A 17,173-nucleotide genomic window follows, 5' to 3' on the forward strand; every position below is an offset into this window, starting at 1 on the left:
CAGATTACACGCATACCAGTGCCTCCAGCTCTCTCAGATTTGGGCGGGCAGTACTGCCCCTGATGCTCAAGAAAAAAAAAAGAAGAAGAAAGGGGGGAGGGGGTGTTTATGTACCTCTTCCAGCAGCGTGACGGTGTTTCGGCAGTTCTGCAGCCGGGTAGTGAAGCTGGAGGTGGTGGGGGAGTTGTAATCCTCGGTGGTCTCCGCGATGAACTCCGACACGGTGATCTGGTCCGGCATGATCCTGCCCCACGGGGAAAGCCCGGCCGGAGAGAAGCACGCGGGTCCGGAGGGGAGAACAAGTTTGGGGGGCGGGAAGAGGTGTGGGATAAAGAGAGGAAGAAATTAATTAAAAAAAAAAAAAAGGGGGGGGGGAGAAGGGAAGATGTTAGGAGGGAGCAGAACTCCGCGGCATCCGAGCAGCCGAGCGGCGGCCAGGCGGGGGCTTCGCCCCTCTACGCGCAGCCGCCCGCCCCCTCCTCCGCCGGGCGTGAGGCGCAGCGAGGCCGGGCCCCGCGCCGCACCCTCGCCGCCGCCAGCTGCGGCCCCCGCCGGCCGCTCTCGCAGGAGCCCGGCGCCGCCAGCGCTGCGCGGAGCCAGGCGGGGAGGCGGCGCCGGCCCCCTCCCGCCGCCGGCTCGGCCCCTTTCCCCACCCGCCGCCGAGGGCGGAGAGAGCCGCCGACGACCCCCCCCCCCCCCCGCCTCCTCAGCCGCCGCCGGGAAGTTCGGCACTAACTTGTGCGGGCTCCGGCTGCGCCCCCCGGCCGGGGGAGGGGATGGAGGGCGGCCGGGGCGGGGGGCAGGCGGCGGCGGCGGCGGCGGAGGAGGAGGAGGACGAGGACGAGGAGGAGGAAGGGGAGAGGGCGGCGGCGGCCGGGGCGCGCTGGGGTCCCGCCGCCGCTGACAGTCACCCGGTGACTGACACGCGCTGCCCAGCGCCCGCCCGCAGCCGTTACGTGGGCAAACAAGGAAGTGCACTGCGCAGGCGCGGCCGGCCGGCTCGCCGCCCCCCCCCGCCCGCTCCCCGCAGCGCGGCGGCCGCGCGCCTCCCTCCCCTCAGCGCGGCGCGGCGGCTTCGCGCGCGCGACGGGGGTGGGGGAGGGGGCGCCGCTCCCCCTTCCCTCCCCTCCCCCCCGTGCCCACAGGGGCGCGGAGCCCCGCGGGGAGATGCCCGCGGGAAGGCGCAGCCGAGCCGAGCCGAGCCGAGCCGAGCTGAGCGGCTTCCCCCGGACACACTCTCCGCTCCGCCGCCGGGAACGGCGCCTCTCCCCGCCTCGGGGCCAGCCCGGACCGCGCCGGGTCCCCTCCGCGCCCGAAAGGGGCTTCAGCCGCGAGGCACGGTGACCTGGGCGGCCCGGAAAGGCGCTTTCCTGACAAAATGCCGTGTCACTTTATTATTATTATTATTATTTTCCTCCGAACGTGGAGGTCGAACTTCCCAACCCGGCGGTGTTCCGGCGCGGGGGTCTCGCTGCTGCCCGGCCCCGTGCACTGCCGCTCCCAAGGGCGAGTTGGGAGGTTGCCTTATCCCCCCCACCTCCATAACGGCCATCACAGCTCGTTAAAGCCTTTTGCTCTTTTTTGGCACTCACAAATCCTTCCTCAAGCATTTTATGATAGGGGGAATGACAGTATTATACATCTGTCTTACAGCAACTCATCCCTGACAGTCACCACACTTGTGCGCTCCATGCACTTACGTAATCCTTAAGAACCACTATTAAATTTCAGCAACATCTTCTAATCATGCATTACTGCTATACATATTACTAATACTGTTTCTGAGCCCTTTTAAAGCGAATGGAAGAATGATATATTACTATTGAAATGGTTGTATCGAACATCTCGCTCCTATGCCTTCTAATATCCATGAAAGTCAGCAGTAGCTTAAAATGTTCCTCGTCACATCTTTGCTCTCTTTCCTGCATGTTGTCAGCTCTGCATCCTTTCAAAAGTAGTATTTCTGAATAAGCTAAAATATACTTTATTTGTTACTGCGTCATGTAATTGGGAATTGACGGAGAATGATAATGAGAGGTTTGGTTTGGTTTGGTTTTAGAAAAGCTTGGATTTTCGGGCCTGTATGTGCCTTTCTAAAGAAGGCTCGGTCTCAGGAGGTTAAAGTAATGATGGTCATCTGCTGCTACAGTCTGATTTTTTTTTAGCCCTACAATGTATTTTCCTTCTCTTTATGTTTGGGGTTCTCTCCACAAAAGCTTGAAAATTCAGGACTGATAGATGTTCTCAAAAACTTAGCTACTGAAAATGAATAACACTGCGGATGTGTCCATTTCATCTCAATGTTCCGTATATAAGGACCTACTCCTGTATTACAATGCACTTAGGCTTTTTAAATGATTTTGTATGTAATCCTAGTATAGTGTCCATACAACTTAAAAACACTTGAAATTTTCAATAAAATGCTGCAATGCCTGAGTAAGCATAAACAGCAGATACCTGATTTATGTATACTCATAAAAATGATATCATCAGCAGGATTTGCATGCAGTTCTGCCAGAAAAAATATGACCAATACTCCAGAGAAATGGTCCTGCCTGAACATGTTTCATTCTTTGATTTCATCGCCTTATCAGAAGTCCTTCCTACTGCCATAGGATTTCTGCTGATTCACATGATCCAGCTTTCCTGCCTGAAAACCCTGGGCTAATACAGATGATTGTTAAACGTCATGAAATTTTGAGGGGTAGAGTAGGCAAGAAGAGAAGGAAGCCAAGAAAAGATCCGTGTGGGAGTTGCACTGAAAAATGGATTAGGAGAAAAAAAAATTGAAAGATTGAAAAAGCAAAGAGAGTGGTAGGAAGAAAATCAATTGAAGATCATGTCATAAAAGCAGTGGAGGAGGAAGAGATATCAAGAAGAAAAAAAAAGTCTGATAATATCGAAAGAAATAAGGAAAGGAGAATAAAGAAGAACTGCTTTTTGAGTTTCGGTCAGGAAAGAATCCTTAGTAACATTGAAAAGAACTGTTGGAGCATGCTTAGCATGCATGGAAACTGGATTGGCGAGGGTCTAGGATACAGCCTTAGGGCCAAACAGGACCACTGTGATCATCTCCAGAAATTTCCTGCATAGAACACATTGTGGACTGCACAGCTATTCCCAAGTCAGACCTATCATCTGTGGGAGAGCTACAGTATTAATTGTAGAAGGATATCTGATCCCTCTTTAACAGATTTCAAATGAAGCTAAATCCATCACACTGCTGGCTAAACAGGTTTAATTGCTTTGAGTACTTTTGAGTACTACAGAAGCTGAACTGTTGCTCTCCAGGCTGAACTTACTGAGTTTAAGCACCAGTCTTTAGACTGTACCTTGTCTGCTATCCTAAACAAATCCTTCTCTGCAGGAATGTGGACAACAAAGCTGGATATACTATTACAGCAATGGTTTTATTAATACCTTTTAAGAAATTTGAAATTGCAGAATTAAATAGCATGCTCAACAAATAAAATAAGGAGACAGACCAGGAAAATTGGAGCAGTGAAGAGTTACAGAAATGAAGGTGTATCTGAGAATAACAATACCTGAGCTTGGGTGTTTCATCATCAGGAAAAAAGTGATCTTTTAAAGAAAAATATTAAATAAATAAATTGGATGAACACAGAAGAATACTGAAGAAAAAAGAAAAGAAAGAAAGAAAACAGGACAACGCCTAAAGATGAAAAAGGCCTATTACTCTATTTTTTGTCAGTTCTTAAAATGTTAACTTTACTAAGGAGAATAGGGTGCTCACTTTTGCTGCTTTGAAGCAGCTTTTGATCTTTTTCTATACAAATGCTAGTACAGAAAATAACCCTTTGGGCATAGCTTCTTTAGGCTTAGATTTTCTCTACTTGAACTCACTGGAGGCAAGGATTAGTTACTTAATATGATGTTAATACACAGTAAATGATGCCTATGATGACTATAAAAATGTGCCTGCATTTAAACTAGTCAAATTATGTAACTGCTTCGGTTATCTTTTTGTGGATTTAATTTTAACCATGTTTCCTGTTTTGAATGTGAACAGTATCCGAGATTCATCTCTAAATTTATAAGACGCACCTTTCTATAAATTGTCACTAACTGAAATCACTGTTTCACTTCACAAATGTCAAAGAATAGTCATCAGAGTGTGAAAGTTATATTTCACGGCGTCTGCTCTAACGATATCTTAGTCTGTGAAAGATCGTGGGGGAGGCAATGCTGCAGCCCATGTGAGATGTGCCAGTAGAAGTTACACTTATGCTCATTGCTATTTGTATTCTAATGTGAAAAGTGTATCTTGTCCATCCTAGGACAAACTAGCACAGGTGAGAAGAGTACAAGCAACCCTAGAGACTGAAGTCTTTATTGCTGATCCGTTACAGTCAAGGAAGTTGTGCTGTCCTGCTGTCCCACCCAGTGATTCAGTCTACAGAGCCATTGATTCCCTAGCCGTGTTATTGATATTGCCAACAGGAGAGCTAATTACAGTTACAATTACCATGTTGCAAGTTGATGATATTTCTATAGTATTAGTGATACTTACCATGCTTAGGGAGAGGTTAAGGAACATAGCAACAACAATAAAAATTACAAACATGGGCGTTTTGCAAATAAGTTGAATAGCAACTGTGGTATTTTTCATTTTATAGTACTCTAGTCATATTTAGACTGAGATCATCAGTTCATTCACAAGAGGCAAACAATAGTCATCAGGTGATGAGTATTATCATCACTGCAGACTTTCAAACATTACAAATATGTGCTAGAGTTGAATAGCTGCATTGCACTTGCCTAGCTCCTTATGTCGTCAGTGCAATTAACCGTTTAACCATACAGTTGTGAGGTAGAGAACAGGATTATCTATTCCTGTATAGATAAGGAGTCCAATAAAAAGGCTGTAGCCGAGCTGATTGAAAGCGGGCTGTAATTTTGGCTATCTAGCTTTAGTCATGCAAAGTCAGCTCTGCAGGGTGTCAAGCGCTAGGATCAATGCCTCGGCTCAGCTGAAGTGCATGGCAGATTGCCTGCTAGATATGATTATAGTGGCCTCAGAGAGCTGCCCCAGGACAACCCTCAAGGCCATACTTGCCTGCTGCATAGATAGCAAGTTCACAAATACAAATTCAGGTGTGTTTGCTTCTTGGTTTCTGAAAAGTAGCTTGACTTGGCTCTTTGGCTATACACTGAAAACGCTGTCAAGCATGCTCAGGCAAGCTGCCTCCAAGGCCATTTGCAACCTATTGGTATGGCAGTGAAGTGAGCTGTTAGCTGAAGAAGGAAACTGTGCACATGGCCACTGTGTAGATGGCTCTCCTTGGTAAGTATAGACCTAGTCATGCTAGAATGCCACATGCTAGATTTGTTTTTTTCTAGTGAATTTTAAGACTATTTTAAAATTTTCTTCTTGTAACTATGAAAGAGATAATACCATTTTCCACATAAGGGGTTACACTTACACTCGTTTCCTCTTTTTTCTTCCAAATTTCCCATCCTGGCTATCGCTGTTAATAGAACTGATGTAGACCAGACACTAATGTTTAATTAAAACTTCAAATTGTTGCAATATGCCTTTGAGTAAACTGCATAGTCGTTGTTATGCTCCTTAGCATCTTCACAAACGTGGAAAGTATCACTGCTTCACTGGCAGTGAAGAGTAACAGAACTAGCAGCATGGTAAAAGTCATCAGGAAAATATCCTTAGACAGACTCTAAGGATGCTATACTGATGTTCTGGCCAAGTTTGTGGTTTGGCGTTATGTTCATCCATTTCAACTAAATGCAGCAGTCAGCACTACTTCCAGTTCTCTTTTCTATCTAAGCCATTGCATGAGATCTCTGTATGGTGTAAGGTAGCCATGACACTTGATCCCGGAAGTGAATGCATTTTATTGGTTGGTTGGAGATTTTTGAGGTTTTCTTAGGAGAAAACATACATATGTATGTACATTACTATTGTTACGTATTTATAAGTTTATTTTAGGATAAATTCTGACAGAATTAGTGGGAAGTGCTCATTTTAACTTATGTCCATAAATATTAGAATATCTGCTAATCTGTCTGAATATCAGCTCTTCTCATTTGGGTTGAATGTTGGGCTTCAGAGGACACAAGCCTCAAATCAACAAGAACTTTAGCTGGATTAAAATTTTTTTTGTTTGTTTTTTACTGTGCTAAAATGTAGTCAACTTTTTATGTTAATGAAACTCCTGTAGTTTTATTTTTAACAACAAAAGAATTTACGTAAGGACATGTAACATCATCACTCTGTACTTCAGCTGGAAAAGTTTAGTCAGAAGGAGTTTCACGTCCAGGAATAGTGTCCTCTCGGAGCACTGTTTTATCAGCTGACTGCACCTTGTATGAAATCTAACAACTACATATGTTAACCTGCAGTATATTTACACTCTTAATATCATGTAAGTGCGTGGTGTACTTACAGGAAAAGGCAAAGTCTATTTTAAACACTGAAGCCTACATCACACATTGTGGCTGGTGCTAATTTACTTGAACTTATATGGTAAACTGCGAACTCTTTTTTCTTTGGAAAGAAGACTGTGAGATTTGTCATTTGTAAACAAATCTTTAAAATTGGAACAGAATAGTCAGGTAAATTATCAGTCAAAGAAAACAGCTCTTTTCTAAATCATAACTGTAAATGCAGAAAACTAAAATCCCAATCCGGCATACACTCTGATTGACATTTGGTATGTTTAAGCTACAGTATCTAGCAGAATGGCTTATGAAACATATGAACTGCATCAACAATTTTTTGTTGGTACTGTGTGACTGTTTTGAATACAAGAATCAGCTGATTTCAATTTTAATACAGGCATCTCCAAGCATTTGCCTTCATTTAGTATTTAAAATTCAATAGGAAAACATAAGCAACTGTTTTAGAAACTACAGTATTAGTTTATAAGCCTTTTAGCACTAGCAATGGTGATTTAAACAAAAGGTTCTTTTTGAATTCTTTCAATATTAATATGATAGTAAAAAGAGAACCCATTGTATTCTCATTATAAATGACATTTTGGTAACATTAAGATCTTGGATTTTTAACGGTATATGTGCCAAATGAAAAAGATTAAATCAAAATATCAGAAATATACAGCTGGTGATATACTTTACATGTTATTTACCTGAATATCCTGTGCAAGGAGCTTAACTGAATGATAAATGTGCTCAAATAGGTATCTCAAAGCACAGCTGAAAAGAAAAGCACTGAAAATGGAGCTCTGAGTTACACAAGATTAAGCTGACTAATTTGCTGATTCAGTTTTGCCTTTGTTTTTTGGTTTTGTCATGCAAGATCAAGAGTCATGCAGACAAATGCGTAATGGCATTCCAGGCTCCCAGTAACAACAACAAGCAATGGGCTCTTCTGAAAATCATTAACTACCAGCAAGAGGCTCCAGGCTAATGACAGGGAAGGTGTGTTCTCCTGTTGTTGCAGGTGTGGTGAATTTCACATTTTTATTGCGTGCATTTTTTTTATTAGAAATGCTCATTCAAGGAACCCTACTCTAGTTCGTAGGAAAAATAATTCTGCATGTATCAGGACAGATTCAAACAGAGCCCTTAAAATATCTACAGAAAATAAAAACTCAGCAGTATATTCTTCTAGAGGCACCATAGTTTAGAGAGGTCAAATTCTTATGAATGCTGATTGCTGAGAAAACAGTCAGCAGATCTTTTGGGTATATTTGGATTCTGGCAAATTTAACCCTTGCCTGCAGCACAATGGGAGACAGCTCATTGCTGAGATGGTCATGCGAGGAACTGGAACTATTATCCCAACAGTATTCATCTATATCATGTCAGTGAGATGAAGGCCAGCACAGTGGAAACCTGTGCTGCAGTTATCCTTGCTTTTCTGGTCCTGACCAAACTCTTGGAAGATTGTTGAGAAGAGCATGGTAGACACGTTTAGCAGGAAGAGGGAGGAGGTAAGTGTGAGTTAGCATGAGAGTAGGTCATGCCAGTGGGATTGCAAAGTGCAAGACAAAGACAATATGTCATGATGGAGTAAAGTGGTACTCTGTGATAAAAACAAGAGAAATATGAGTCCTTTCAAACAAAGAATTAGTAGTAACTGAACACAATTTTTAAGATAAGAAATAGCAATGACTGAAATTGGAGAGTGATATTGCAAAAATGAACATGTTGCAGGGCAGCTGGCATAGCAGCCTCTCCAAAAAAAAAAAAAAAAAAAAAAAAAAAAAAAAAAAAAAAAGAAAGAAAAAGAAAAAAAGAAAGAAAAAAGAAATAATGCCTCAGCCTGCACTGCAAACATTTCAATATTTTCTGTTTCTCTCTACAAATGATATGGCTATATCCTTATCCAAGCACATCTCTTGGTTCTACCTAAGCTGCTAAATGTAAATTGGTGGCAGCATGCATTTTGTCTGCAGTGAAACTGGAGATGCAGACCAAAATGAGCCTGGGAAGCAGTTTGAGAAATAAATAAAGGCTCTGTAGACCTAAGATCTGGTCCTTCTGTTGCCACTTACTGCTGAGAGATGGCATTTGATCGCTACGTGCATCATTTCTCTGTCTGTGGAATGCAGACAATTACATTTATTTTTCTGAGTGAAAGCACACTAGGCTTTCCAGCTGAGTAGCGCTATATTAGAACTAAGTATTTTTATTGTACATTTTATTATTATACATTCAAAAAAATAGCTGAAGGATAAGAAGGGCTCTCAGGCCAAACAATTTCATCAGCATTTTATTGGATAGACAAAAAGGATTCGCAGGCAAATAAAAGGACTGCTTTCTACTGGTTGTTCGTGATGTGAAAATACACAGGAAAGAGATCTATTCTTTTTTTAGAGGGTTTTATTATTTTTTTTTTGTTTTTCTTCTGCCACAAATTTATTAACATCAGAGCAGTATCTAGTGGCAGAAGAGGGACTGAGACCCCACTGTGCTAAACTGATACATAATAGTCATTTGTGGCTTTACACAAGCTTTTCTAAGACACTGTCCTGCAAACATGCACATGTATGGGCCTGCTGAGCTGAAGCTCCAAAGCTGGCTTATGGTGTTGACTGAACATACTGAGCTCTTCATTTCCTAATTTCCTAAATAGCATCTCATTAGAGAAATGTTGGAAATAAATCTACAGATGTTGGATATATTTTAAGAAAGGCCCTTACAACCACTCAGCTTACTAGCACATCTGTGTTTCCTTTATATAAGCCTTTATTTTCAAGGGTTCATAACTTAAGTCAAAAATAATTATTCCCAACTTGAACTTAGCATAGGAAATTTTCAGCTGCGGAGCAATGTCTTTTTATTTTTTTAAGGAGATCAATTTGTTTTGACGATGCACAAGACCTGAAATAATTTGAGGCATACCTGTTGTAATGTTCAAGAGTTTGCCATCAAACAAAACAGGCTTGATTTTTAAAAGTAAGGTCTGTATGTTTGCCTCTTAATGTAGCCATTTGAATGCCATAGTCGTAGGGTTCTATTAAAACCACAGAAGACAGACAACTGTGTAGAAGTTTTCGGGAACTGGTCTTGCCACAAGGACCTAGTCTCTACTGAACCAGTGTTCACACTATGCTAAAGGAAATTAAGAGGTTCAGAATTTCAGTGCAGCAGTCAGTCATATCAGACCCTCTCTCTGAGTACTGATTTGTTTCTACTTATACTCATTTTAGACCACTGAAAGTGATCTTTCTGGTTCCTAAGCTAACCGGTTGTCCATTGACTACAGTATAGGAAATGAGGCTCTTGGGATCATCTGCCTGTCTGTCCTGCCCTAATGCTATTTTCAATCCGTTATCAAACCCACCAGATTTGAAGAGGGGCAAGAAAGGCATCAAATTTCTTCAGTTCCTGCAAGTTCTGTGGGAAGATAAAAATAAGCAGGGGAAAGTGAAATAGCATAGCCCAGCACTGTAGAAGAAGGCTGGAAACTAGTTGCTTCTCATAGAAGAAGAAAGGTCCCTACTCTTCCTGTGGACTTGGACTTACAGTTGAAGAACCAATTTAATGCCCTCCAGGATGAGGAGAACCTGGACCTGACTTCAAGGGGAGCAACTGGGCTGCAAGACCCTGTGCCTTGCATGAACACTAGGAAGAGGCGCTGAGTGGTTTTAGTGGGTGACTCGATGCTGCGGGGGATGGAGGCACCTATCTGCTGACCTGACCCCTCCTCTAGAGAGGTTTGTTGCGCGGTGGGTGTGCAGATATGAGATGTCACTGAAAGGCTGCCAAGGCTTGTCTGCTCATCAGACTACTACCCTCTGCTGCTCTTTCATGTGGGTGTTAATGATATGGAGAGCAAACCGGAAACAATCAAACAAGATTTCAGGGCTTTGGGCATGGTGGTCAAGGGTCTGGGAGCCCAGGTCCTCAGTCCTGCCAATAAGGGGGAGGCATGGGAGGAGGAGTATATGAATTTTCCAAATTAACAACTGGCTGTGCCACCAGTGTTAGCAACAGGATTTTTGTTTCTATAATCGTGGGACATTGTTTGAAGATCAGCAACTGATGGGGAGAGATGGGATTCTCCTTGAGGCACATGCCTCTTTGCCAACAGGTTTGCCAGCCTGGTTAAGAGGGCTTTAAACTAGGAAGGATGGGGGAAGGGGAGAGTTACAGAGACAGGGTAGTCAATAAAACACAACTCAGGCTGGGGGGCCTCCAACAGGTGCATGCAGCTGAGGATGTGCATTTAGGACATGGCTTTGGGGGACCCCCGTACACCCTTCCTGGGAAACCTGCAGGCATGACCACCTCTCTGAAATGCCTGACACCAATGCATGCAGCACGGGGAACAAACAGGAGGAGCTGGAGATCTGTGTGCGGTCGCAGGGCTATGATCTCAATGCAATCACAGAGACATGGTGGGATAGCTCACATGGCTGGAGTGCTGCCATGGATGGCTATGTGCTTTTTAGGAGAGACAGGCCAGGAAGGCGAGGTGGAGGAGTTGCTCTTTATGTGAGAGAGCAACTGGAATGCATCGAGCTCTGCCTAGGCGGGGAGGAGGAGGCAGTTGAGAGCTTATGGGTGAAGATCAAAGGGCAGGCCAACACAGGGGACACTGTTGTGGGTGTCTACTACAGGCCACCTAACCAGGAAGAGAAAGTTGAGGAGGCCTTCTGTAGACAGCTGGAAGTAGCCTCAAGATCACAGGCTCTGGTTCTCATGGGGGACTTCAGCCACCCTGATAACTTCTGGAAGGACAATACAGCAAGGCACAAACAGTCCAGAAGGCTTCTGCAGTGCATTCATGATAACTTCTTGTCACAAATGGTGGAGGAGCCTACGAGGAAGGGTGTCCTGCTGGACCTTGTCCTAACCGACAAAGAAAGACTGGCTGGAGATGTGAAGGCTGGGGGCAACCTTAGCTGCAATGACCACGAGATGGTGGAGTTCCGGATCCTGCAGGAAAGAACTAAGGCAATAAGCAGGATTGCAACCCTGGACTTCAAGAGAGCAGACTTCAGGCTCTTCAGAGACCTACTTGGAGGAATCTCATGGATTAAGGAAGGGGAGTCCAAGAGAGCTGGTTAACATTCAGTCATCACTTCCTCCAAGGAGAAAGAAGTTCAGCAAAGGAGGCAGGAAGACCTGCATGGATGAGCAAGGAGCTCCTGGCAAAACTACAATAGAAGAAGAAAGTACACAGAATGTGGAAAAGGGGACAGCCTACTTGGGAGGATTGTAAGAATGCAGTCAGAGTATGTAGAGATGTGACAAGGAAGGCTAAGGTCCATTTGGAATTAAGTCTGGCAAGGGATGTCAAGGACAATAACAAGGGCTTCTTCAAACACATCAGTAGCAAGAGGAGGACCAGGGAAAATGTGGGCCCCCTGCTGAATGGGGTGGGGTCCCTGGTGACAAGGGATGCAGAGAAGGCTGAATTACTGAATACCTTCTTTGCTTCAGTCTTCACTGCTAAGGGCAGCCCCCAGGAATCCTGCAGCCTGGACGTGAGGGAGAAAGTCCAGAGAAGGGAAGAATTTCCTTTGGTTGAGGAGGAGAGGATTAGAGACCTTCTGGGCAGGCAAGACATCCACAAATCCATGGGCCTGGATGGGATGCAACCACGGGTACTGAGGGAGCTGGTGGATGTTGTTGCCAGGCCACTCTCCATCATCTTGGAAAGGTCCTGGAGAACTGGAGAGGTTCCTGAGGACTGGAAGAAAGCCCATGTCACTCCAGTCTTCAAGAAGGGCAAGGAGGAGGACCCAGGCGACTATAGGCTGGTCAGCCTCACCTCCATACCTGGAATGTTCATGGAACAGCTCCTTCTGGATGCTATCTCCAGACATATGGAGGAGGAGGAAGTGATCAGGAGTAGCCAGCATGGATTCAGCAAGGGGAAAACCTGCTTAACCAATCTGATAGCCTTCTAGGATGGACTGATTGGCTGGGTAGATGAGGGGAGAGCAGTGGATGTTGTGTCCCTTGACTTCAGCAAGGCTTTTGACACTGTCTCCCATAACATCCTCCTAGGGAAGCTCAGGAAGTGTGGACGAGTGTTAGACGTGTGGACAGCGTTAGACGAGTGGACAATGAGGTGGATTGAGAACTGGCTGAATGGCTCAGAGGGTTGTCAGTGGCGTGGAGTCTAGTTGGAGGCCTGTGGCTAATGGCATCCCCCAGGGCTCAATACTGGGTCCCATCCTGGTCAACCTGGATGAAGGGACAGAGTGCCTCCTCAGCAAGTCTGCTGATAGTACCAAGCTGCGAGGAGTGGCTGACACACCAGAGGACTGTGCTGCCATTCAGAGAGACCTGGACAGGCTGGAGAGCTGGGCGGAGAGGAACCGCCTGAGGTTCAACAAGAGCAAGTGCAGAGTCCCGCACCTAGGGAAAAATAACCCTAGGCACCAGGACAAGGTGGGGGCTGACCTTGTGGAGAGCAGTTCTGCAGAGAAGGACCTGGGCGCGCTGGTGGATGACAAATTAACCATGAGCCAGCAATGTGTCCTTGTGGCCAAGAAGGCCAATGGTCTCCTGGGGTGCATTAGGAAGAGTGTTGCCAGCAGGTCGAGGGAGGTGATCCTGCCCCTCTAGTTGGCTCCGGGGAGGCCTCATCTCGAGTACTGTGTCCAGTTCTGGGCTCCCCAATACGAGAGAGACATGGAGCTGCTGGAGAGAGTCCAACATAGGGCTACAAAGATGATCAGACAGCTGGAGCACCTGCCCTGTGAGGAACAGCTGCGAGAGCTGTGCCTGTTCAGCCTGGGGAAGAGAAGCCTGAGGGGGGACCTTATCAGTGTGTACAAGTACCTGAAGGGAGGGTGTCAAGGGAATGGGGACAAACTCTTTTCAGTTGTCCTGTGTGACAGGACAAGAGGCAATGGGCAGAAATTGAAGCACAGGAAGTTCTGCCTGAGTGTGAGGGGGAATTTCTTCCCTGTGAGAGTGACGGAGCCCTGGCACTGGTTGCCCAGAGAGGCGGTGGAGTCTCCTTCTCTGGAGATCTTCAAGGCCCACCTGGATGCAACCCTTTGTAACATGCTCTAGGTGACCCTGTTTGAGCACAGGGGTTGGACTAGATGATCTGCAGAGTTCCCTTCCAACCTTACCGATTCTCTGATTCTGTGAAAGTAATATGTATTGCTCCAATGGACAGAAAAGCTGCAGCCTCGTATTTGTCTTTATGAAGTTAATCAATATAGGAGAAAGACTCCATAAATGTCCCAATTATGGAAAACGTTTCAGTGACAGTTTGCAGCTCCTCAGATACCACAGTCAAGACACAGATCCATAGGAAGTCAGGTGTCATTTATACCAGTAATGCCACTGTCATTTATTTGCTTTTTGTTGGATGTGTTTTTATTCCTGCAAGAAAATCTAGGAGAACTACGCCATTAAAAAATAAGTCCTGTTTCAAAACCAAACAGAAGTATCCAGCTTAATAGCTTCATATTTTTTCAAAGGATAATTGTTTGACTTCTGGTTTCGTGCTTATTTAGGCATCATTGTCTTAAAAAGGAAAAATAAAGATAGCCGTGTGACAAAGTAAATACACCAAAGGAAGATATATTCAAATTTCAGAAGATCAGCAACAGTGATTCGCCCCTTTTGGCTAGGTTGGAGTGCTGTATGGTCAACCATTCCCCCTAGGGAAGATGAAAGGATCAAAGTCGCACACTGCTGTGATCCTCAAGTAGAGAGCAGTGAGCTGCACGAGGCTAGCTAGATCCAGTGCATCAGGTACAAAGAAAACTTCAGCCTTAATTGTAAATGTTGTTGTTGTAGTGGGTTCAAGTCAGGCAATCTAAATGTAGCTTTTTGTGGTTCAATGAAAAACAGTAAAAAACTTTAAAACAAGAGCACTCACCATTCAGAGGCTGAATAAACAAAAGCATATTTGGACAACTGTGCAGTGTTCAGCATTTTACAGCACAAAAAGCAGAGTCCTTCTTCTTTCAAGCCCCCGCACAAATCTTGCCATAGATTTTTCAGGTTCATCTCAGAGATTTGTTGTTTTCAAAGTTAAGACAACATCAGTTACCAGATCTAGAGGAACTGAAAGGAGTTACAAAGTTTCCTTTTTATACCCCTCATCCAATTTTGAAATCTATGAAAACAAAGCAAAATACTTAATAAGCATTAGTATTTGTTCCAGTACTTGCTCAGGAAGTCAATATTTTGGAGGAGTTTATTGATGTATTGGATTTGCAAAGATCAATCGGTTAGGCCTTTCCTGAAAACCACCTTCTGTAATAATGTCCAAAATGGCATTACACACAGAAGATAAATGCTGGCAGATATTACAATGGATAAAAACAATGTTTTTTGGTATTGCTTATCTTTCATATATTTTGGTCTATATGCAAGGTCTGCTTTTCACACTTTAACCTGTTACTTATAGGTTTGTCTTCTTACCGATTCCATAATGAATCTCTTGAAGAAAAACTTGAAAGCCTGGAAGCTGAAGATCTCATGTCTCATCTGTCACAACCAGGAAACTACCTAGATAAGGAGAGAGAATGATGCAAGTAAATAAAACTGACCACATTTTTGAGACTGGCAAGGTCACTTATCATGACAGTCAGCCTGAAACAATGTCCGTAGTCTATAAATTCTTCCATGATGACAATTTGTCATATATGTTACTTGTTTACTGCATTGGATATTGTGAGTTTCAGTCTAGTAAACAGACCCATTAGAAATCTGCTGAGAATAAAACCTTGTTAAAAATTGCTACATGAGAGCTTCTTTTAGCTGACTGGTAAAACTCTGTTCATATAACTGAACGTGGCAACTATTCACTGAGCTGTATTATATGCAGAGCTGGTAACATTGCCTGTTCAGGTTGTCTGACACTTCCCATTAGAAGCTCCTTTTTTTCAGATATAACTTCAGTTTAAGCATTCAGGCTGAAAATTTCCATGTCAGATGTGTGCATCAAACTGATGTGTTTTGAAGAACGGAGATATGATTTGAAGGTTAAAGAGACTGGGAGCAAGAAGTGGCCTGATAGAGAGGAATTCTGTGTGTAGGAGAAGCAGTAGGCTCTGGGGAGCTGGTCATACCAGGATATAGACAAGTGGTCTCATTTTTCATCAGACTTCTTCCTCATCATTACCCCAATTTCCTCAGTGGGAGAGGAAGGAAGGTGATAGGGAAGCTGCTGAGCACCGGAGGAGGTGGATAGGACTGGGACAGAGACAGGCTGTGCAGTTCTCATCAGGAACTGTTCCTCTGCTCCTGCTCTCTGCCCCACTGTCCATGACTGGAGCCTCTTCAGAATAGCTTTTATTCCCAGTCCCGATCCATGCCGTGACTGTATAGACCCATATGCTCCCTGCAAAGGGCATACCTTTCATTTTGAGAATCACTTAGCTGAACTCCTCAATCGGTCCAGAGTGACAGGACAAACCTTGAACTAGGTCTGGGGCTGGTAGTTGCCTTTAGAGACTAGGACTGCTAAGCAAGGACACTAGATCTGGATTGGACAGGGTGGCAGATTGGGAGAAATGACAAGGATCCAGGAAGATAAGAGTGGGATTGATGAGAAGGGGGCAAGTTTGAAAGACAGTGGGAAGGAGACTTCCTCCACAGCACAGTCTTCATAAGAGTGTGGAGCACAACTGTGCTTAGGCCAGTTGATCCATTTCCATTTGAGCATGCCACTTAATTCCATCAGGAAAAGTATATCTCCTCTTCTATAAGTCTTTTTTTTTCCCTTTAAGAGAGAAGTCTTGTTACTTCTATTGACCTATTTCCCTAGAGACTGCTGTAGTTTGTTTATGGGTTTTATCCTGTTTGTTTTGTTTCCAAATTTGTCATGTGGGTCTGGATGTCTTCCAACCCTTAACATTAAAAATAACATAGAATAATCCCTATCTCCAAAACATATGGCATTCAATTAAAATTGCGACATTTAAGTTTTTGGATGGGATGTTACTGTCTTTCTTCTTCCCTTATGTTTCTGAACCTTTAGGATACTTTCAAGGGATGTTGTTAAGATCTTTTTTTTTTTGTCGTTAGGACAGCTAGAAATCTCCTTAACCAACAAAACAGATTCAGATTCTTATATAGTGAACTTAAAGGAGCCGAAACTACCAGGTGTACCATCCACTTGGCAACATGGAAAAAGAGTGGTTACTGACTTTGTCCATATGACTGAGATGTGTTTAAAGGAAGAAGTGTGTCCTTTGATATGAAGGCAAGGATGCAAGAGGAAAAGTATTTATCTTCTACACAGAATATTTTAATATATTACATGCAGGAAAGAACTGTTAGAAGAAGGCTGGGTGCTGCACTGTTTTTCATGGGCTAGGAAAGGCTTCCACCAGCAGACAAACAAGTATCACGGTCTTACAACACAATCACACCCACTGGCAACCCTCAATCTGGCTCAACCCATGATGACTTGTCAGTTTGTTGTTTAACATTACAGCACATCTGTTCCTTTTAATGATATCCATCGCCTTAGGCAAAACAGTTACCTTCATGATTATACGTTTATGCGATTCAAATCAAAACAATGTTAGTTAAAAAAGAAAAAATATAATGGCTCGTTGCTTTCTAAATCAATTGCTGACCCAAGTTCATAGGTAACTATAGTTTACATTAGATTACATTTTGAATCAATGGTAATTTGTTTGTATTTCATCCATTTTTCGTAAGTCCAAAAAGTCACGGAATTTTCCTAACCTCTGCTATAATAAACTGCCAAAGATTATTTAATTACCCATTTGCT

At 43.9% G+C, this 17,173-nt stretch overlaps 1 protein-coding gene across 3 annotated transcripts in view; it reads right to left on the bottom strand.

Moving 5' to 3' along the window:
- The window catches only part of ASAP1 (ArfGAP with SH3 domain, ankyrin repeat and PH domain 1), a 133,731-nt gene extending 118,830 nt beyond the window's left edge, over positions 1–14,901 (bottom strand). The window contains exons 1-2 of one of the 3 annotated variants that reach the window (XM_062570624.1): positions 14,851–14,901; positions 115–244 (exon numbers count right to left, since the gene is read on the bottom strand). In XM_062570624.1, the coding sequence (XP_062426608.1) occupies positions 115–240 (126 nt within the window). In that variant the 5' untranslated portion in view covers positions 241–244; positions 14,851–14,901. Of the gene's footprint in view, positions 1–114; positions 465–736; positions 860–14,850 lie in introns of those variants that run through there. The other 2 variants (XM_062570626.1, XM_062570625.1) reach the window with 2 other exon arrangements.
- Positions 14,902–17,173: the final 2,272 nt, after the last annotated feature.

This window comes from Rhea pennata, chromosome 2 (genome assembly GCF_028389875.1).
Source record: "Rhea pennata isolate bPtePen1 chromosome 2, bPtePen1.pri, whole genome shotgun sequence".
Classification (NCBI taxonomy): Eukaryota; Metazoa; Chordata; class Aves; order Rheiformes; family Rheidae; genus Rhea; species Rhea pennata.